At 45.6% G+C, this 22,568-nt stretch overlaps 1 protein-coding gene across 2 annotated transcripts in view; it reads right to left on the bottom strand.

Annotated features, from left to right (window-relative positions):
* The window catches only part of SCFD2 (sec1 family domain containing 2), a 406,985-nt gene that overhangs the window by 34,834 nt on the left and 349,583 nt on the right, over positions 1 to 22,568 (bottom strand). For both annotated transcript variants that reach the window (XM_025921777.2, XM_086705074.1), the window contains exon 6: positions 1,483 to 1,628. In XM_025921777.2, coding sequence (XP_025777562.2) covers positions 1,483 to 1,628 — 146 coding nt within the window. The remainder of the gene's footprint in view (positions 1 to 1,482; positions 1,629 to 22,568) is intronic.

The following is a 22,568-nucleotide window of genomic DNA, read 5'->3' as shown; positions in this document are numbered from 1 at the left end:
GCTCTGAGCTGTCAGCACAGAGCCCAATGTGGGGCTCGAACCTGTGAACCTCAAGATCATGACCTGAGCCCAAGTCAGACACTTAACCGACTGAGCCACCCAGGCGCCCCAAGATTGGTGATTTTTTTTTTTTAACAACCAAACTGTATACGATTAATTCTGTGAGTGATTTTATCTGTATTTCGTGGTAGTGGTGTTCTCAGATCATTGAACCAAAGATGGGAATTTATGTTACTAAGTTGAGTGCCAGTTTCTAAGGTCTTTCATATGTTGGTGGGTGATTTCAGATGCCTGTCAGCACCTTCAATCAGTATTTCCAGAGTCTCTGTGAGATCCACGGTATAGAAGGGAGGAGGTTTTGTGTTGGCAGCCAAAACTTGGCATCCGGCCCTGGTCACCTGTGTGCCTGTGGCAAGTCACATGGCCTTCCTAGATCTCAGGATAATAACGCTTCCCTAGCTTAGTTGCTGCAAGGATCAAAGGACAAACCAAATGTGAGAGCACTCTTCAAGTATCAGCTACTGTAAGGATACATGGCAGGAATAGTCCGGATTTTGCTAGGCTATGGCAGATAACCTTAGCTCTTGTCTACATGCCCACCTTAAAGCATCAGCATCTGGATGCTGAACTTGACCCTCACTGACAGCACATTCAACTCCCCAAAGAGCCTTGGCAAATGGAGTGGCTTTTCCTGAGATTTCACAGGGATACGTAGGAGGAGATGCTTGCACACACCCCACGAATCATCTTTTCCGTCAGGAACATGTGTTCTTCCTGGAAGGCTCATCTTTGACCACGAAGAACCTTAGTTCTGTCTCCATCCTTGTCCAACGGACACTACCCAGCCTCAACGACTCCAGCCTTTCTTCCCTCCTTAACCTTCCTGGCTCTTTCTGGGGCCCCTCCCTCACTGAGCTTTTAATCTTGGGTTCTGATACTACCTTCCTGGACACCAGTCAAAACATCCTTCTAGAGTTCCCCTAGGAACTTCCTTAGGAAGTGGTGAGGGGATTTTAAATGACAAAGGTTTTGCGGTCACCAACTTCTTTTTTCCTTGCTATGATATTATTAGGTAATTTTATTATTCTAATTGTTCAGAATGTTTAGGGACTGCTTAGATCTAGAAGCTTGGGAATCATATAAGGCCAGCCCCTTACCTGCACCTATAGTAACTGGGGCCCAGTGAAGGGAAGGGACTTGCCAAAGGTTATAAAATAGGTATGTGACAGTTATAGAGCAGGGACTGACCCCCCAGTCCAGTGCTCGTCTCCCTGCATCAAGCCTGTGGTACAAACGAATCAAGAAGCTTTCAGATTCAGGGGAACCCAGAACTCTCAACTAGAAGGGGGCTTGGAGTTCATCTAGAACAAATCCCTCATTTTAGAGAGGCTAAATGGAAACTTTTTTTTTTTTTTTTTGTGGTCTCTGAATCCTAAAAATACAACACAGATTAGACAGTTACTTTAAAACATATGTACTTGCCTGGTGGGTATGATTTCCAGGAACATACACAGACTTAAACTGTTTCATGAGATTCCGAGCTCCAGCAATATCCCGAAGCGAAGTAAAGAGCTCATCCACGGCAATTTTGGATTTGTGAAAAGTCAGCTTAATTGAAGAGTCACAGCCTGAAACAATCGAGAGATATTTTCTTGGGTGAACAAATCTTTAAATTAAATTTTAATCATGACAGCTTGAGCTCGATGTAACACAGTTGGGTTTTTTTTTTAACCCTATTTTTCCCTGGCTGTTCCCCAACTGGGCTGTTTCAATCATCCACGAGCAATGAAACATACTGAGTATAAATGCCTTTGATAGAAGTAGAACTCAGAATTGCCTGGGATGGCAGCCACTGGCTTCAGTCCCTCTCTGTATAAGTTTCACAGAAAGAGAGCTCCCTGGGGTCTACTATCCTCAGAACATAGCTTTGGGAAAAAGTGGGGAGACACAAAGAAAAGTACCAGAGAGGGCTATGATGAACCTCTCTTGAATCCCACCAACAGTTTCCGTAAAATAGAATAGCAAGAATGAGAGATTACAGAGCTGCTCCAGTAACAGAACTTGCTGGGCTGGGCATCTGCCTAATGTGCTAACAAAGCATATGGTGTATTTCAAAAGGCAGCCATTCAAAGCTGATAACACACAAAGACAGCCTAATAAGAAGACTATTCTCGGCAAGGCTTCTATTTTTCTTTGACACTTATAATAGCTGGATTTATTCTCTATCTTGTTAGAAGCCAATTCAGAAGTGAAATGATCACAGATAAGTCAGAAGTTTAAAAAAGAAAGGTTCAAGATGAGTATCTCTGGCTGTCTCCAATACTCAGATACATGAATTCATTGATCCTTGCAGTACTCTTATGAGATTGGAGCTATTTTTTTCCCATCTTAAGGATGAAGGAACCAAGGTACAGAGAGGTTAAGTAATACCCCCGTGAACAGACCTTGCCAACGCCCTGTCCATACCCACTCAGTCACCCTGGATGTCACCTGTCGGTCTGCGGAACAAACTCTGACTGCTTCCTACCTCAAGTACCTGCATGGCTCTCGGTCTCTGTCTCTTTGTTTCTCTCTGTCTGTCTCTCTTCCTGTCTGAGGGCTTTCTCTGGTTATAGAAGCATGCTTGGCCTTTGTGTGCTAGGAAGTTAGCACTTGTGGGCACAGCCCCGCTTCCTCAACCCATGGTGGGGGACAATTCCGAAGTGTGGTCTCCAAAGCCTTTGCTCAGTCCCGGGAGGATGGAGCTCCAGCTGCCCACAAGAATAACTCACTCATTAATGCCCCTTCACTGGCTTTCCTTCCTTCCCTGGCTCACTTCCCTACTTCCTGACTATGCTTCCTGAAACATCTTTCCGAATATAGTACCTGCACCCGAATCCTTGTCTCAGGACACCAGAACTTCCACGGGGGTTAAACACAGACAGCCTGGATCCAGAGCCTGTATTCTGTTTTGGGAGCAGCTTTATTGAGGTATAATTCATATACCAGACACTGAACCCATTTAAAGCATACAATCCAATAGCTGTTAGTATATTCACATCGTTGTACAACCATCATCACCATGATCCATTTTAGAATATTCCTGTCACCTCAGTAAGAAACCCCATACTTGTTGACTTTCTCACTCTACCCCAAGTCCCTGGCACCATTAATCTGCTTTCTTTCTGTCTTTATGGATTTGCCATTTCTGGACATTTCATATAAATGGACCCAGAGAATATATGATCTTTTGTGTCATGCTTCTTTCACTTAGCATAGGGTTTCCAAGGTTCATCCGAGTTGTAGTATATATGCATCAGTGCTTCCTTTCTTTTTATTGCTGACTAATATTCACTGTATGGATATACCACATTTCACATATGCATTCACCAATTGATGGGCATTTAGGTTATTTTCACATTTTGGCTATTATGAATAATGCTGCTAGTTTTACATATACAAATTTTTGTGGAGATACACATTTTCGTTTCTCTTGGGTATATACCTAGGAATGAAACTGTAGAATTGGAAGCTCTATGTTTACCCTATTGAGGAACTGCCAGGCTGTTGTCCAAAGTGGCCGCACCATTTGACATTCCTACCAGCAGTGTGAGAGGATTGCGATTTTTCCACATCCTCAACGCTGCTTGTGGTTATCATCTGGATCAGTCCTAGTGGGTGTGAAATGAGGAGATGCCTTGCCTTTGTCTTTCTGGCAACCAGCCCTCCATCCTGCAGCTGAGGGGGGGGGGGGGCTTACCACCAGTCATCCCCCTAGCATACTAGACACTCTTATCACTCTGGAGATTCCAAGGGTTCTAATAGCTGTGTGCCAGGAACTGGGGACAAAGGCCAATATGTATATTTCTTATTGTATCATAAAAATTCTCTGACTAGTTTTAAACTCCTTGTTTCCAGAAATGTCCAATTCATGCCATTAAAAAAAAAATCAGCATGGTCAAGAGCAGTGAGAGGAAGCCTCCCCATGTTCCGTGAACTGTGGTGATAGTGGAGTGGATGGAGGGAAGTCAGGAGCTCATGTGAATTCCCCAGAATTCTATGCCAACCTTTGTGGAAAGGACAGAATGTGTTGTTTTCTGAGGAGCATGTTCATAACTTCCTCCTGATTCTTACAGGGACTCATAACCAAAAAGAGTTGAGATCCACAGGTATAGGGATTGATATCACACTATGCTTACCCTTGGCATTGCAACCCTACCTGAGCTATGCCAGCTTGTGCTTTAGTCAATAACCAACCAGAAGAAGCCCTGGTAGGTTATGGCTTTTCACCCAATCATGTAACTTCTTTCCTTAAACTCTCACTCTAAGCCATTTAAAATATGGGAAATTATATCAATTATATCTGAGTGTTGAATATTCCCTACTAGTCTTTCAAACAAAAAAAGGCATGAAAATAAGAAGACACAAGGTGCACAATTCAGCTAACAGGATAAATTTTTTTTTAATGTTTACTTATTTTTGACAGAGAGAGAGACAGAGCATGAGCGGGAGAGTGGCAGAGAGAGAGAGGGAGACACAGAATGGAAGCAGGCTCCAGGCTCTGAGCTGTCAGCACAGAGCCCGATGTGGGACTTGAACTCACAGACTACGAGATCATGACCTGAGCTGAAGTCAACCGCTTAACCGACTGAGCCACCCAGGCACCCCAAACAGGCTAAATTTTTCATTTAAATTAATTCATTTTCTGTCAAACAGAAAGATTCATCCAATTTTTCATATGGTTTATTTCAATTTTTTTTTTTGGAAAGTGAGTAATATGATGTTCATCCACTAGACTGAATGAAAGAGAATCATCTACTGGACTATAGATTCCTGAAACTTATAGATTATTCATGGCAATTGTACATTATGCTTTGGAGATAATGAAGCAAAGGCCGTATAATTGCAAAGAGGTCAACTGTAGAGCAGGTTGTTTGACAGAAGTGTTTACAGATTACTGGTAAATTAAACTCAAATGAACACAACAGGAAAATAAGGCTATCAAATGCTGGGTGGAAAATAAAAAGTCCTAAATTCACAAATAAAGTAAAACTTTCCTCAAAAAGAGTCCATTGTTTCCATTGTGCACATTGTGCACAAAGAACTGCACAAGAGCCACCTCCATCCAAATCATCAACTCTTTCCAACATATCTGTCAACCCTCAAAGCAAGTATTCTACAATGTGCATGTTTCTGGGAGAGCACGCCAGTCTCTGAGCATTATTCATAATTACATCAGCATTCACCCAAAGCAGGAGTTACATTCATTTACCCAAAGTCTGCAGTGAAAGTTATACATACACACACACACACACACACACACACACACACACACACACTTTAGAAATGTGGATCAGAGAAGATAAATGACTTGTGTAAGGTCACATTGCCATCCCTGGCAAAGTCAGGGTTCAAAACGTCCTGCTGATCACAGACCTGAGCTCCTCCACACCCAATGCCTCCCATCCAGAATCTCCTCCATGAACGTGGCTCCTTCCAAATTCACGCTGCAATTAACAGCGGAAGGAGATGTGGGCACAAGAGCTATGAAATGCGATGAAGTTTTTTCTGTGACAAGAGTAACGGTTACAATCACTGAACGGTCACTTAGATCATCACTTATTCCAGGCGCTATGCTAAGAAGTGTATACATATCAGCTTGTTGCATCTCCGCAGAAACCCACTTTGCAGCCGGGGAAACTGAGCCAGAGAAAATTTAAGGAACACAGCGTCACTCAGCTAGTAAGTGGCAAAGCTGAGGCTCAAAGTCTTGCAGTCTAACTCCAAAGATGATCCTGTTAGCCACTCCATTCTGCTATCTTTCATAGGTGCTGAGGCCACACATATAAAAGGTCAATGAAAGACTTAATTCAGCCATAACGTGGAGGAAATGCTTTTAATTTTTTTTTTTTTTTTTTTTTTTTTTGAGAGAGAGAGAGAGTACAAGGCGGGGAGGGGAAGAAAGAGAGGGGGAGACACAGAATCGGAAGCAGGCTCTAGGCTCTGAGCTGGCAGCACAGAGCCCAACATGGGGCTCAAACCCATGAACTGCAAGATCATGACCTGAGCTGAAGTCAGATGCTTAACCACCGGAGCCACCCAGGCACCCCTGGAAGAAATGCTTTTAAACCGAGTGAGGTGAGTGGCAAATGCCTTTCTTCTTGGGAAGACCTGGGCCTGTCCCCCGGGGTGGATGCTAAACAGTGTGGTTTGCAGTCACACCTCAGGCCTGTCTTTTGTAGCCACACAAGGTGTGAGGTCTCCCAGCCTTCTGTATACTCTCCTTTGGATTGTTGCTCTGTGAGGCGCTGTATTCAGTTACTTCTAATAAGCTCCTGACAGCCTGTTCCATTAAGCCAGCTTATGAGATAACGGTGTTTTGTAAGGGAACTCGAAGTGTACAATTCCAGTAATTCTCATTTAATCCACTTAGTTAAATAGATAATAAGCCAGAAGCTGATCCCAGCCTTTAACCAAGCACGATCTGTGTACTCCAGTTGCCCAGTCTTGATAAGGGAGGCCCCCCACCCCCCCAGGGTTGGAACCCCTGTGTTCTTCTAAAATGGGGGATGACTCATGCCCCTGCAATTTCTTTCTCTGGAGGGCTTGGGGATCTCTTGGGCAGGGGTCCAGTTACTCCTTGGAGCAACAAAATAGGGCTCCTGTGTCCGTGCTACCTCTCTCTCTGCTCCCTTCTCCCCGTCTCCACTTACTGAAGTCCCTGCACTTGAGCAGAGTGCAAGAGTGGTTTCCATGGCTCTGTACCCTGCAGGGACCCACGTTTCCAGCAACAACAAAGTGGAAATGGAGAGATGGCTGAATAGCACATGATCCTCCCGGGACGGCTGAAATGAAGTTGTACTCCTATTCCAGTCTGCCTACTTCTCTTCTGTGTGTTCTCTCAGGGAGCAGGCTTGAATCATTCTGGTGCTCAGGGAACCTTTTCTAAAGAACCTATTTTCCATAAGGTTGGCTTTATTCCTTAGGTGCTGAGCAAAATCAAGCATCTCGTCCCAGGAGGCCGCTGTGTCCAAGGCCTTTGTCTGCACTGGTGCTGAAGCAGCCCTCATCGGAGGCCTTCCAAAGCACACACACGAGAGGACACACACACACACACACACGTACACATGTGAGCATGCGTGCACTCAAGCAGAAGCACGGCACTTGCATGGCTGGATACATGGGGGGGGGGGCATGCTAGAATAGGATTTGAAATGTTTCCCTTTTAAGTGATACTATTCACAGTTCGAAAGGCTCCTCACAACTGATTGGGAAGAACTAGGGTCAAAAAATTTAATTTGAGCCTAGTCAAGAGGCCCTTTTCTCATCTGGACCCAAGTGACTCAAGGCCTTTTCATCCTTCTGCTTGCCTGCAGTTTGGGAACATCCGGCCACCTTCCAGGTCACATCCCTGCCCTCCTGCCGCCCAGCAAAGCCCTGGAGCAGGGGTCCTGGCTCCATTGGCTCCCGGGGTGGTTAGAGAAAAGGTCGACTGGGAGTGTGACTGGTCAGAAAGGGCAGAGCTTTGGGAGGTCATGACCTGCCTCATCCATCCAGCAGTCTGACATTGCCTTTTCTCTCTCTCTTCAAACCATTGTTTCTAAAATAGGGTCTTTTCTCATGGCTCTCAATAAATGTTTGGCAAGTGAAAACAAAACCAAACAAAATAAAAAGCCAAATCATCCTCAGCAAGTGCCATCACATCAGAAATCTTTTAGGGAGGTTGGCTGACCACAAATCCACCCTTGAGCAGGGCAGTCCTGGTAAGTGCATAGGCAAAACTATAATAGAAGTCCTCTTTTTCAAATGTGCTTGGGACTGAAGGTGATTGAGAGTCATTCAAAGAAGGGGATCATAAAAAATCAATTTCTCTCACACACACATAGTTTACATTGTATGTTGTATATTCACATATGCATAAAATTTTATTTAGAATTAAAACATAAATGTCCATTTATTCACTAATGTTTGAGGGAAAGCTCAGGTGTTTACCTTGAGTACTGTCTGCTGAACGGAGTTCTGTCTTAAAAAGAAAAAAAAAAAACCAGTACGTACCATGCACAATTTCCATTTTTAGTCCATTTCAAGGGGAATAAGAAGTTAAAGACACCCATCGCACAATCGGAGAGCAGAATTCTTCTACATTTTACCTTTTTTCCCTTCAGTCTTTTACACTCAATTGGTTCACACCTAATTCAAAAGCATTTTTTAAGTGACTCATCTTGACTGAAGTCTTTCAAAAGCATTCAATTCGGTTTTCACTGACATGATTTTCTTTCTGAATTCGTATTTCATCAGTATACAGGAACATTTAATTCAAGCTTGCGACTCGATAGTGAGTACAAGTGGCCAGCGCAGGCTTCGGACTCTGGGGAATCACACAAGGCAAGTAGGAAGAACAGATACGCCGGCATGTGGAGATGGGCCCCAGGGCTGAGGGGGGTCAGGGTTTTGGCATTAGCCGTGTTATTTTATAGAGGGATTGCAGGATGTCAGTTATTCTGGTGGGTGGCCCGTGTGGAAGCTGGGTGAGAATACATGAATTATACATACATCCTTTGGATTCTTTATATTTATATTCTACATTATATCATATAAAAATTACAAAGTATATATATTCGCGAGGTTCCATTGTATCTTTTTGTACCCAGGCAATTGTATCTTTGTCATCTGTCAGACTCTAGCGCTGACAGGGCTGATTTCCTCTTTCACTGTAGAGCCCTTGGTCTATACCCCGCGGCGGGGCCTCCTGTGCAGGTGTGGTGCTAATGACATAAATATGCTTGGGAGAGTGTGTGAGCCTATCAAAGAAATCCAGAGTCAGGAATATCCAGGTGAGGCCACAGAGGGCCCAGGATGGGGCCCATGGAGGCTGACCACTTCCTGAAGTCCTTCTATAAACTTCCCCTTGGGCTCTCAGCCCACTGGTCCCATGGCCCATTTGTTCGCCGTATGTGGCTCAAGGGCCTGGGCTCTCCTAGCCTGCGGCCTGCACTTATGGCTCACATGACAGAGGAGGGAAGGAGAGGAGGCTGGCCGGGAGCTCCAGCGGGAGTGGGGGCTCCCCCTGGCTTGCCGCTGATCTCTAGCCCAGCGCCTGGCTCGTAGAAGGCACCCACTATGTATTTCTCCAATACGTGAACGGCGGAAACAGGGATGTAATAGGAAAAAAAGAGTTGAATCAGACCAAATGTGCTGTAAAGCAATAGCACTGATTCTTGAGGAGCCAATAAACTGTCTCTGCAGGAAATGCCAGACAGACAGCTCCCTGATGGTTTTGAGCGACTTCGGCCCTACGTGCGGAAGCGGATCGAGTCCCGAAAAGGCTACTTCACAAGAGCAGCTTCAGTTGGCCGCGTAAATTGTTTGTTTAACAAGCAAAACTGAACGCTACATGGTTTCGACAGCCATACGTATGAGAAGAAACAGTTCTAAAAAGAAAGAATGATAAATACACACGTCAGGAAAGCGGTTACCTCTGAGGGTGGGAGTAGGTGCCAGCGCCGGGTCCGTGGGTATTTATTACGCAGTTGTGCTTTATAACATACGTATCATATGATCTTTTACATGTGTCAGCCACCATCTTAAAACATAAGACGAAAACCAGTCACACTGCTTTTGAAGCTTCCAGCAAACTCGGTTTTGGAAAACAGTTGACAAAAGGAAGAGATGACAGCTGTGATCTTGTATCATCAGGCGGGTTTGGGATGTGTCGTGGACTGGGAAGGACTTGCACGGTCACGAGAGGATGTGACTGCCCAGAATTCTAGCCGAGATCTGAGGCGTGTGTGTGTGTGTGTGTGTGAAAACACATTGGGGGAAAGCCTGAAGGAAGAAAACCGGTCAGGAATATGCTTTGGATCTTGCATTTTTAATAGCAGGGTGCAAGGTCAAGCTGGCAGTGACGCCCGGAAAGCAGGATGCAGCCGGTGGGAAAACAGCTCTTGGTGCTGAGCGTGTGCGAGGCTTCGGGACCAAGGAGGTTGCGAAACGGACAGCCTGGTTCATCACTGAAACGAGGAAACAGCCACTACTGTTCTGAAACATTTCCTCTAAGATGCCTCCGAAAAATCTCTCCAAGGCAGCTCTTCTAACTGCCCTAGCTCTACTATCATAGTTTCTTTATCTTCAGATTATGTGGTCACAGAGGGAGGCACCAAGGACTTTGTAAAAACTGTAGTGATACTGTATCATGTTAAGTAATAGGATTTCATATGTGGGTAATACGTTCCCCTATTAAATCAAGCCAAATCACCTTGGACAAAGAGATCCTGAAGTTCAGCATTCAGAGTAACTGAAATACCATGTTTGAGGCTATTTCTTTAAAAAGGCAGGCATTGATTTTTTTTTTTTAATGTTTATTTTTGAGAGAGAGAGACAGGCAGACAAAGGGTGAGTGAGTGGGGGAGGGGCAGAGAGCGAGGGAGACACAGAATCCGAAGCAGGCTCCAGGCTCTGAGCTGTCAGCACAGAGCCCGCCCGACACGGGGCTCGAACTCATGGATCACAAGATCATGACCTGAGCCGAAGTCGTAGGCTCAACCAACTGAGCCACCCAGATACCCCCCCTTTTTTTTAATGTTTATTTTTGAGAGAGAGAGAGAGACAGACAGACAAAGTGCGAGTGGCGGAGGTGCAGAGAGAGAGGGAGGGCAGGCATTGAGTTTTGATCAGTTATATAATCTCCTGTTATTGGAACATCAGATCTCTCTCCTGTCATTTCGACTCCGGGCCCCTTTTCCAGGAATGAGACCTGTCCACAAGTGCGGGAAGTGCCCACAGAGCCACTCACACCAGAGCTCGTGTTCACAAACCCTCCTGTTCCCAAGGAGCACATGGGCTCCTGAGAGTGATCGCAGACAAGTGCACGAACCAGCATGTCTCAATACAAGCATTTCCCAACAGGCTCATCGTTTTCACCCTGTTGAATCCATTCTACTGAATTATAAACTTGCCATTTCTACTCGAAGTCCCCTCTCAAAGTGCTGACATTTCTGGTGGTTTTGAATAGCTCGATGAACTTACGATGGGGAAAATTTGATCTGCTTCATTGATTTTTCTTTGCATGGGGAAAGACGGCCATCATTTTATTTTAGCAGGGGACTGTGCAGTTTCAGAACCAATGGCCCAATCTGACATTTCAGAAAGAAAGGGAAATAGAAGCCCAGATGCTCCTTCCACGGATAGTTGTTCCAGGACCTGCCGGAGGCCATCTGTCCCCCAAGACGTGTGTCTGACGTGCTACCACCTGAAGCCAGCCCTGTATCCGTGACCCTCCCTCTTCCTCAGTGTTGGGGGGCCAGGCCCAGAGCTCCACCCAGAAGATCGCTCAGAAGTCTTCCTGGAGGTACAGGCCAAGAAGGAAGCTGGGAGACACCACACCGAGCTATACTATTTCTGCTCCTTTCAGAATCTTGGCCCAGGTCCAGTCTTGTCGCTGGTTTTAAAAATAGTACCGAAGGTTCCTTGCCCATGAGGGAGTTTTTAAAAGACAAAGTTGTACTTTATTTTAGAAATGCCAAAAAAAATGACAGTGTGGGAACAACATGGGGTCATTTCTGGCTGGGATGGGTCACTGGGAAACGCGTTCTTACCCAAGTTACAGTGGCTAAATCACTCAGGGTTCGGCTTGTCTGCTAATCACACAAACCCGTGCTATGGCTAACTGTCCATGTGTAGAAAAGGATGGAATCAAAAGTCGAACTCACGGCACATTTAAAAGCCTCTCAAATTACTGTCTGCCTCTTGTTCTCATAGTCATTCAGAGGAGCTTTTTAAAAACCGAAGTCCTTTCTTTTCCATTGTGTTTCTTGAGCTCCAGCCTTGCTGAGCTTGCTATCATGAGATCTGTAAGTATGGAGGAACATTAATGTTGTTTTTTTTTTTAATTTATATTTTGGGGGAAGACTAGGTGGTTAATAATACGGATCATTTTCTGATCTATTTGAGAAATAGGGAAGAATAAAAGGGAAGCTTACTGGCCTAAAATTTCTTTTATCCCTTTTGTTTCTTAAAAGAATAAAAGAACAAATGGAGTTTATTTTTCTTCCAGTAGCAGACAGATCAAATGAGCCCTCTCCTTTCCCCCTCCCCCAACACACAAAATCCCTCTGCCTCAATCTAAGCTTCCCCTGCACCTGCTGTTGTAAATCTCCATTGAACCGAGCCAGCAGCACCACGCCTGAAATTTAAGCTCCCATTAAATGGGCCTCTGATCTATCACTTTTCTGTACTTTGTTTCGGAGGCAGTGTGGATTAGTGTGTGGGTTAGCCATGCCTGAGTCAGAGACGGGGCGAAGTCCAGAGAGGGCTGCCAGGGGGCCCGGGGCGGGAGGGGGAAGGGGAAAAGGACCGTGTTTCCTTCATCTCTCTTTGAGGCAAGGAGGAACCGTGAGGGTGGACCCCAGAGAACGCATGCAGAGAACTCAGGCAAGTGTACAGGAGGATGTCTGCCTCCTGCAACTCAGGGCTCGGGTCACACTGAAGTTGGAGGGAGCCTGGAAGGGGCAGGAGGGAAGGCGGCTGCTCTCCCTGCCTCCTCCCTGCCTATGCTTAACCAACTGAGCCACCCAGGTGCTCCACAAGTATATATATATATATATATATATATATATATATATATATATAATATATATCCACACACACACATACATATATTTACCCAGAGGATGGGGCCAGGCTGTCCCATCCTGGAGTGGACCGTACAAAGCCTTCTAGTTGCTTTGTATGAGTCCCGACCCCAGTCCAGATTTAGGCTCCTACCGTGTCTCTCAGTCATCCCATTCAGCCTCTGATGGAGACAGCTCAGGTGGATTGCATGTCTACAGGGTGACAAAAATGATCACAAAGTCTTAGGGTTTCTAGACTTTCACTTGCTTGTAGGTAGGGACATTCCTGAGCCCACAGCTGTGTTAGCGGTGACTCCATAGCCATCACGTGTCATGGAGGGGGAGTGAGTGGGAGCTCTTTCCCCGGAAGGGTGGGGAGGGGGAGGGGTCGGAGAGCTGGTGAGCTCCCTGATCTGAAGGCAGAATTTATACATTTAACAGCGGGGCGTCTCTGCTTCCTGGCCTCTTGTTTGTTAAGAAACAAACAAAACAAAACCGCGTGGATAGCTCAGATCCAGGTTTAATGAACAGTGGCGCTGCCACAAAGGCTTTTTTGTAAGCTCGTAAAACGAGACGGTTCTCAGAACTCAACAGGTTTGGCGCCTCATGCGGAGTCAGGTACCCAGGAGGTGGCTAGTAAATGCACCAGGAGGCTACATCCAGACCGTGGGAGTCTTCTGAAGCAAACAACCAAGCCAAAACGCCATGGAAAATTGTTGGCTGTAGCTTTGGGCATTACGTTTGCAGGGGCAAGGATGGCAGTCTGCTCTGTGGGCTGTGAAAAGCCTCAGGGCCCCTTCTAGGGAGGGGGCAGCGGCTCCTTGAAATGGCCACTCTAGGGCCTTCTGCACAGCCTGGCACAGTCCTCCTGGCACCGAGCTCTCACTGGGTGCTCCACAGGTTACACGCATCGTGTCTGTCCACTTCACAGAAGTCATGTTAAGAGAAATGTACAAGGATAGAAGTTCCAAGGGCGGTCACAGTTATACTGTTTATAGTAGTGGAAAATTGAAATGAAGCATCTAACAATATGAGGATAAAAACTAATGTGATTGATCTATTTATTGATAAAGGAAGATTCCCATACTGGACTGGTAAGTGATAAGAGTAGGTTTCTGAACAGTAGGTACAGCATATATGCAATATAATCTATATACTATCATATACCTAGATATGTCCATATACATACACGTAGGCACACATGTATATACACAAATATATATACACGTGCATGCATATAAATACACACAAGAATATACATATATTCTTATTTAAAAAACTTTTTTTAATGTTTTTATTTATTTTTGAGAGAGAGAGAGAGAGAGAGAGAGAGAGAGAGAGAGAGACAGACTAGTACTAGTCTCTCTCAGAGTACTAGTGAGGGATGGGCAGAAAGAAGGGCAGACACAGAATCCCAAGCAGGCTCCAGGCTCCGAGCTGTCAGCACAGAGTCTGACATGGGGCTCAAACTCACGGACTGTGAGATCATGACCTGAGCTGAAGTCGGACGCTTAACCGACTGAGCCACCCAGGTACACCTATACATACATTTCTAAAAGTTTATTTATTTTGAGAGAGAGAGAGAGAGACAGAGGGGAGGGGGGAGTGCAAGTGGGAGAAGGGCAGAGAGAGGGAGAGAGAGAATCCCAGGCAGGCTCTGCACTGTCAGCACAGAGCCCAATGTGGGGCTTGAACTCACAAACTGTGAGATCATGACCTGAGCTAAAGTTGGATGCTTAACCAACTGAGCCACCCAGGTGCTCCACGAGTATATATATAATATATATGCACACACACACATACATATATCCATACATGCATACATATACCCAACACACATACATACATCCACACACAAGTATGTATATAAACATGGATACATATATGCATAGGTATACATATATATACACACATGCATACACACATACAGGTATATCTATACACATGCACACATAATTGCACACACAAGTATACACACACACGTGCATACAAACACAAGTGTATGTGTATATGCACATGTATATATACACATATGTATGCACACAAATCTATGTACACCTGGCTATGTACATGTGGCTGGTCTGGCTGGAGAACTTTAATTTTTAATTTGTACTTCCTTTTAATTAATTTAATTGCTACCTGTGGCAAGTGGCTACTGTATTGGACAGCACAGCTCTAGACTATAAGCCCAATAAAGACAAAGATCTTTGTTGTAATTATGGATATATTTGAAGCTCCTAAAATCATGTTTGTGCCTGCCGTGTGGTAGGTGCTCTATAAACAGCTGTTGGATGTTAGGAGTTGTTATCTATAGAATTATGAGAGACTTCAACTTTTCACTTTATGTACTTCTGTATCATTTTGATTTTTCAAATAAGCACGTACTTTAAGCTTCACATTAGGAAAACGATAAAGGTATTCCCATTTGGAAAAGCAGCACACATCCTTTTCTTTTCCTTGGCTGCCCCAAATGCCTCTCCCTTTGGCTGGCGAGGAAGAAGGCTGGCCCCTGGGCAGTGGTGTAATTTATTCTTGGCTCTTTGAACTGACCTCCAAATGCACATGCCTGAGTGCCACAGTCCCACCCGCCTAACCTCGTCCCCTTGCCGCTGATTCATGGCAGAAATCACACACTCAATTTTACTTTTCAACCTTCAACAGTCTTCAGGGTTTCCCTATCTCTGACAAGGTCAGCAGCAGAGTATTTCTAGTGGGGAAGAAAACCTGACAGACAAGACTGACTCTGCCATTAAATGTGGGCTCAGGCACATTCTTCCTTGTTATTTACAAGCTCAGCCATAGCCCTGATTTAGACAACCTCTCTGTCAATGGGCATCTTAGAAAAAGACCCTAAGATCGCTCTTTTCTTCCCCCTGGGCACCGTCAGGTCTGCTTGCCTTTTTGGGTCCTGCCAAGTCCCACTCAGTTCTCTCCACAAGCCGTGGGAGTGCCACTGCCTGGCTTCCCACGCCAGGCGCCTCCAGCCCACGTCCTATCGGTTCTTCTGCAGAGTCTGACTTTGAAAGTGATTCAAGGCCACTCCGCTCCTCTGCCTCCTTCAGCTCACAGACACTGGGTCTGCTGAGTCTGTGCTTCTCGAACGTCAGCCGACCCTTCGTCAGCTTCACTTCTGCCGCTTCTACGTGCTGCCTGTTCCAGTATCCACGGCCTTTTCCTGTGAGCTAACTTCAAACCAACTTCTTTATTAATTCTCTGGCAGCTGACCTGATATGCTAATACTTATTTTAACATGCATCAGAAAACACATAACTGGGAAAACGAAAATGTTCCACTGCATCTGCCTGAATTCCTCTTGCAGACCGCCAGTGCACCCCTCGGATACCCGGCCCCAGGACGTTCTTCTCACGCGGGTCAGGAGCACGCGTCCTTCCATGAGACGTCCCTGTGCTACTCAGTGGCAGGGTCCTCTCCCCTGTGAGCGCTGCGTGTGGGAAATCTAGAGTGCGCCAACAGTGATGAGGTGGCTCCCAGGTGCCAGGGACCGCGCTGACGACAACAGGAGTAGGTGTCATCATGCTCACCGTTCAGATGACGGAACGGAAGCTGTGGTGGCTTGTTTGGCGAGTAACCCACAAAGGAGCTGGGAAAGAGCCTCGTGGTTTCAGGAGTCCCTGGAGGCAGGTGCCTTACAGAATGGTTCTGCTTTCCCGTCTCCTTCATGACCCCCCCCCCGACCCTCGAAATGCACCTTTGTGCAAATCTGCTTTGTTCCAGATGAGCCCCATTAGGGCTGTTGCTGTGTTATAGCACTGTGACCAGGCCCATGCCTCCCCCGCCCACTTGTCCTTCTCATGCCCCAGCAGACCTCAAGCTTGGGGACCTTGCACATTCTTTCGCCTCCACCTGCTCTGGTCTTCACCACACATTAGGTCTCTGTTTTAAACAGCATTCCCTTGGGCCACCTGGGTGGCTCAGTCAGTTAAGTGTCTGACTCTGGCTCAGGTCACCATCTCACGATTTGTGAGTCCGAGCCCCACGTCAGGCTTGCTGTTGTCAGTGCAGAGCCTAATTCGGATCCTCTGCCCCCCTCGCTCCCTGCCCCTCCCCCACTCCCGCATGTTCTCTCTCTCAAAATTAGATAAACATTAAAAATAAGTAAGTAAATAGCATCTCCTCAAAGAAGGCTTTCCTGATCTCCCCATCTATATCAGGTTTACTTTTAGTCTCTCTTAAAGCACTTTATCAACATTTATAAATACATACACATTCATTTCCTTGTTTGTTCTTTCTCCCTCCTCCCCTCCCTTCCTCTTCCCTTTCCTCTCCTCCTTCTTTCCAGTCAATAAACACCTACTGAGTGCTAACTAGGGACTCAAGATTCAGTGTCTGTTCTCATAGAGCCTACATTTCAATGGGGGAGACAGACAATATATGAGTAACAAAGCATAATGTGTCATTAGAGATAAGTGCTCAGAAGGAAAACGGAGCCAGGAGCTATTCTGGACATGGTCAAGAACGGCTTCTTGGAAGAGGTCGCATTTTAGCAGACACCTTTCTGAAGTGAGTGGGCAGGTACCTGGGAAAGAGCTTTCTAAGCAGAGAAGCGGCAAGTGCAGAAGGCAGAAAGGTGCTTGGGACGCTTCAGAGAACCAGAAAGCTGAGTGGCTGGAGTGGAGTAGTAAGAGGAAAAGGGAGGTGGAGGAAGTCAGAGAAAGGTCTGGCAGGCAGAGCCAGATCCTGTGTGGCCTTCTACAGAGTCCACAGCGGAAGGGGGAAGAGGAGAGAGCACACACACAGATGAAGATTGGAAAGGAGGGTGTGTGTGTGTGTGTGTGTGTGTGTGTGTGTGTGCGCGTGCGCACGCGCGCTGATGAGTGGATTTGGGTGAAATGTGTGGGTCTGGGAGAGCAGAGGTCATCTGGAAGGGGGGCTGGTTGGGGGTAGAGAGCACATAAGCTTTGAAGTTCACATGCCCAAACATTTTCAGTGTCTCCCCATCCCTTCCTGACAGTAAGAACCCAGGAAACTCAGTAGGGCAAAAAGCTACATTAAATAACATCACAACCATCCAGATCGTCATTAGCGTGACTTCACTGTCACCAGCCTCTGCTGTGAGAGGTTCGATATTGTAATGCCAGCATCATCAATTGAGGGTATGAAGAGAAGTCAGCAAAACTCGAGAGTGGCTTCGTGGCCAAAATTTGTTTGAGTGAGTTAGCAAGTGAAGGGGAAATTCAAACCCTCAGTCGGCGAGGTCAGGGCCTGGTTCTAACTGAAAGTTCAAGGTTGGTCAAGATAGTTTAAAGAGAAGGGAGTTCTCTTATTATCCAAGAAAGGAATCAAGGATTAGGCTGGTGTTTAAATTCCATGAGGGTAGAGCCCATTCACTGATTCACTCAGTAAATATTTACTGAGTGCCTGATACGTGGTTGTTCTAAACATGGGATACAATAGCAAACAAAATATAAAAATTTCTGCCTGCATCAAACTTCCTTTGCATTTCTCCACTGTGCTTAAAAATGATGATGATATTTAATATTTATCAAGCACTTACTTAGTGTATGCCAAGTACTATTCTAAGTACTCTATGTAGTAATTGATTTAATCCTCAGAACTATCCTATGAGGTATGTGTTATCATCATCCCCATTTCACAGGTGAGAAAAGAGGCACAGAGAGTTGAGTAACTTGCCCAAGGCCATATAGACAATGGCAGAATCATAATTTGAACCCGGGCAGTCCAGATCCAGAGCCTAGATGTTGCATTTTTACCAGAGCAAGCAATCAATAAACAACTGAGTGATTATGATAAAAAAAAAAAATGCAGTATAAACATAGTAAAATAATCCAAAGCTAAGCAAGTAGCCAGGAGAAAGTTCATTTTAAATTACGACAAGCTTAGATTCCAGTTTATTTAGAAAGAAATGTGCTTTTATTACTTCCAAGTGCATATTGACACTAGGGCTGATTGGTAATCTACTAACAAGCAGCTTGCTCGCTGCCTGTTGTGATGAATATTTAAGACTGGATTGCAACTCAGTGCCTGTACTAATAATGAACACTTAATATCCTTCAAGTAATTTGTTCTCTCAAGAAGGCCTTACAGTCACCATTACAATCTTACTGATTCATTTGCTTACTTATTCATTTGCTCTGAAGTCCTCACTCTCAATCTATGTCAAGGTAACTTAAGATTTCATTGTAATTTAAAGTCAACTCACCTTAGATTTTTGGGGGGTCGTCTCTGGTGTTCAACAATATACCAACCAGTTCTCCTCTGGCGTGTGGTAGGATTACATGCTTTCCTAGGTGAGATGGGGCCGTAGGATATGGGCCCTAGAATATGAGTGGCAGAAAACGTGCTGCTTCTGAGCAGAAGCCTTTAAAAGCCAGCATGGGGGGGGCGCCTGGGTGGCGCAGTCGGTTAAGCGTCCGACTTCAGCCAGGTCACGATCTCACGGTCCGTGAGTTCGAGCCCCGCGTCGGGCTCTGGGCTGATGGCTCAGAGCCTGGAGCCTGTTTCCGATTCTGTGTCTCCCTCTCTCTCTGCCCCTCCCCCGTTCATGCTCTGTCTCTCTCTGTCCCAAAAATAAATAAACGTTGAAAAAAAAAAAATTTAAAAAAAAAAAAAAAAAAAAAAAAAAAAAAGCCAGCATGGGGGCACCTGGATGGCTCAGTCGGTTAAGCATCCGACTTCAGCTCAGGTCATGATCTTATGGTGCGTGGGTTTGAGCCCCACATCAGGCTCTGCACCGTTAGTGCAGAGCCTGCTTTGGATACTTTGTCTTCCTCTCTTTCTTCCCTCCCCCCACCTCTCTCTCAAATAAACATAAAAACAAACAAAAAAAAAAACCCTATAAAGCCAGTATGTAATTTACCACTGCCCCTTCTTTGGTGATCAAGGAAGACTGTGTCAAGAGGAGGTCTTTGGCTGTCTGGCAGAGCCCCCATGAACCTGATGTGGACATAAAGCCCAAAGAAGAAACTAACCATTGTTATTTTGAGCCACGGAGATATTTGGGGTTATATATTTGAGATATATTTTGAGATATTTGAGATATTTTTAGCTCAACCTAACTGATTCAAATACCAAGCCTCCAAATTTTGAGTGAAAAAGGAAAATGAATTAAAAAAAGCTACCTAGCTGATTAGAAGGGAAATGAAATAAAACACAGATCATTACTGTAGATTTGATATTTGCATGTTATCACAATAATCATCTTGGCAACACTGAGAAGTAAGTATTAGTTTTGTTTTGCATATTTGGGCGGGCAGCAGAGAAGGGAAAGCAAATGAGAGATAACGGCCATACAAAGAAGTATCATCCGCATAATTCTAGTCTTGCTCAGATTTGCACACAATTGGCATGAATATGCCATAGGCCTCTTCCCGGCATGGGCAATTATGGTGGCACATGGCCACTGGCTGATGACATCAAAGGCATCCTTGAGAGCCGAGAGAGGCAGCTCTGCCTTCCTGATAACCATAGTCCCCCACCCAGCTGGCTCAGGAATGCAAACCCAAGCAGGCGACACACATTCCCAGGGGTGGCTGGCAGCCCAACTCAGGATGACCGAGGGCAAGGGGCTCTCTCTGGTCTTCCCTGCTCATCTGCGACACTTGGTCATACTCATCAGCCATGTACAGTGCCTGGCAGGCAATAGTCACTCAGTGTTGACCAGTCACCTCACAGAGAATGAACAGAAGCAGTGGAGGCAAAGAGGCCTTTAAGGAAACTGAGAGGCCACTGAGGAACAACAGCACTCGACAACGAGTAACGGACCTCGGATTCGCTCAGGCTCCTTCTGACTATCTCAGCAACGCAGGGCTGAACTCTGAGCTTCAGAAGGAGATCTCTCCCATTTGGAAATTTGGAAATAAATGGCTCTCCCGGGTGGATGTGGCAGGGTAGAGACTGCTAGGCCACAGTCCAGGCCCATGGGATTTCGGGAGAGAAACAAATCCTATTGTGGAAGTTCACGGTATAGTCTCTGACTTTGGGCAATTTAAAAATCCAGCTATAGAAGGTTTAGCACATCACATAGGAGACTAAAGATAATCTGGAAGGGCTCTTACAATGTGGAGATTCTAACTGCAGTTAGAAAGAGGCATGTAGCTGAAAGAAGAAACATGAAGCTCTGTTTCATGTTTAAATTTCAGAAGGCCACCTTAGTGTCCCTAAGCCTTATGATCTCTGAGGGCGGGCGCCAGTCTGTCCTGAGGCCACAGGCAAGAGGCTTCTTGTTGTAGGACCAAAGACTAAGGAGGAGAAACAAACTGATAGAAAATTGGGGAGGAAAGGGGGTTTCAAACGGTGGAAAGAGACATGTCGCTCTATGGGAAGGGGCGGGGGGATGGGCACGTTCTATAGAGCTTCAGGCATGCTCTTCCCTCTGTTAGAAACATCCTTCAGGATCCTGTGCCTGGTTAACTAGGTTTCTCTTTGATGTGCTGGCTCGAACGTCACCTTTCCCATGCAGTCTCCCTTAACTCCCCCCCCCAGGCCCCAGACTGCAGTTTTATAACCTGGGTGCTGAGACCCTCTCTCCAAGCCCATGAATGGCACTTCTAAATCCTGGCTTTTTTTTCTTTTCTTTTTCCCTGCAGAAGTGAGAGGCAGCCTCACACCCCTTCTTAGCACAGTCCCAGAAAGCTACTTCCAGCTGATCAAATTAAACACATATTTACGGAGAACTTACTATGAACTAGGTGCAGTTTCCAGGAGATGCATTTATGAATAAGCACAACACTCCTGCTTCATCGAGTATGCTTTCATTCTAGTTAAGTCTTCTTACGTTCCAATTAAGGAGATAGACTATAAACAAATAGACCCACAACAAATGTTTGGATGTAATAAATGCTATCAGTACAACAAAGCAGTGTAAGGCAGATAGGGTGGGTTGCTTTTCTGACATCTCTCCCGGCTTCTTTTGGTGGGTTTTCTGTATAGGAGAGGCTGGAAAATGAAATGTTTCACTTCTCAGGGCTTCTTTCCCACTCGCTTACATGCTATTCTACGGTAGATCAAAGCTCCCAGAAACAGCACATCAGAACATCATCCCATTGTGTTGAACCCAACTGTTTCCATCATTGGACATGGAGCTTCTAGAAGTCAGGCACTCACATTGGTTTATCTGGCACACAGGAGGCACATGCCAAATGCTTGCAGAATAAATGGCTCCATATGAGACGTGCTGCCTGGCTTAAACAGAAGACCTGCTCTAGTAGGGGTGAGGGCAATTCAGAAAGTTAGGTCATGAGAACAAGTTACCCACTGGACGGTGAATGGTAGGAGGCCATGTTACCACTGTAGATTAAAGAGAAGCCACTGCTGGTAATTCGGCAGGGGGGAGAGTTTGATGAAAATAGGATGTGACAGGAAATATTTTCTAGTGTCCCTGTGTGTAAGGACTAGAGTGCACAGGGGGTGGAGGTGAAGGGTTAAAATATTGGCTCAATAAATAAATAACAAATAAATATATATAAATAAAATATTGATTCTAGATAGTAGAAAGTTGGTAGCCAGAGAAAAAGGAAAGTGGAGAGCAGACACTGCAGAAGATTGGCAAAAAGACTGGCTTCTGAACTAACTCCCTAAGCGGCAGGCGGGACGTGAGGCCTGACGGAGAAGTGAGAAAGTGTATTCTAGTTTGAAGGAAGCTGGGAGCTCTGAATTTAGAGCTAATGCTATCCGAGAGTTGCTGGGAGCTGATGTGGAGAGATACGAGCATCTTGGCTGGGCGTGCCGCATTAGGAGGGGAGGGCTCATGTGGTCGTTGGGAGCATGGGCTCCGGAAAGAGGGAGACCAGTGTGATTCCTGGTTCCATCAAGCACTAGCAAGCGTGAGCCTGGACAATTCACCTAACTTCTAGGGGCTTCATCAATCAAACACGAGTGATCCCAGGGCCTCCTTCAGAGGGTTGTTGAGGGGAATAAATGAGCGAATACATGGAAGGTTTTGAAAGAGTGCCTGATGTTCGACGAAAGGCAGCTATCGCTATTACTGCCTTCAAGCGGTAC

This window comes from Puma concolor, chromosome B1 (assembly GCF_028749965.1).
Source record: "Puma concolor isolate L17-30 chromosome B1, mPumCon1.1.hap2, whole genome shotgun sequence".
Lineage (NCBI taxonomy): Eukaryota > Metazoa > Chordata > Mammalia > Carnivora > Felidae > Puma > Puma concolor.
Note: the sequence above shows the minus strand (reverse complement) of the source record. Positions and strands in the feature narration are given on the sequence as shown.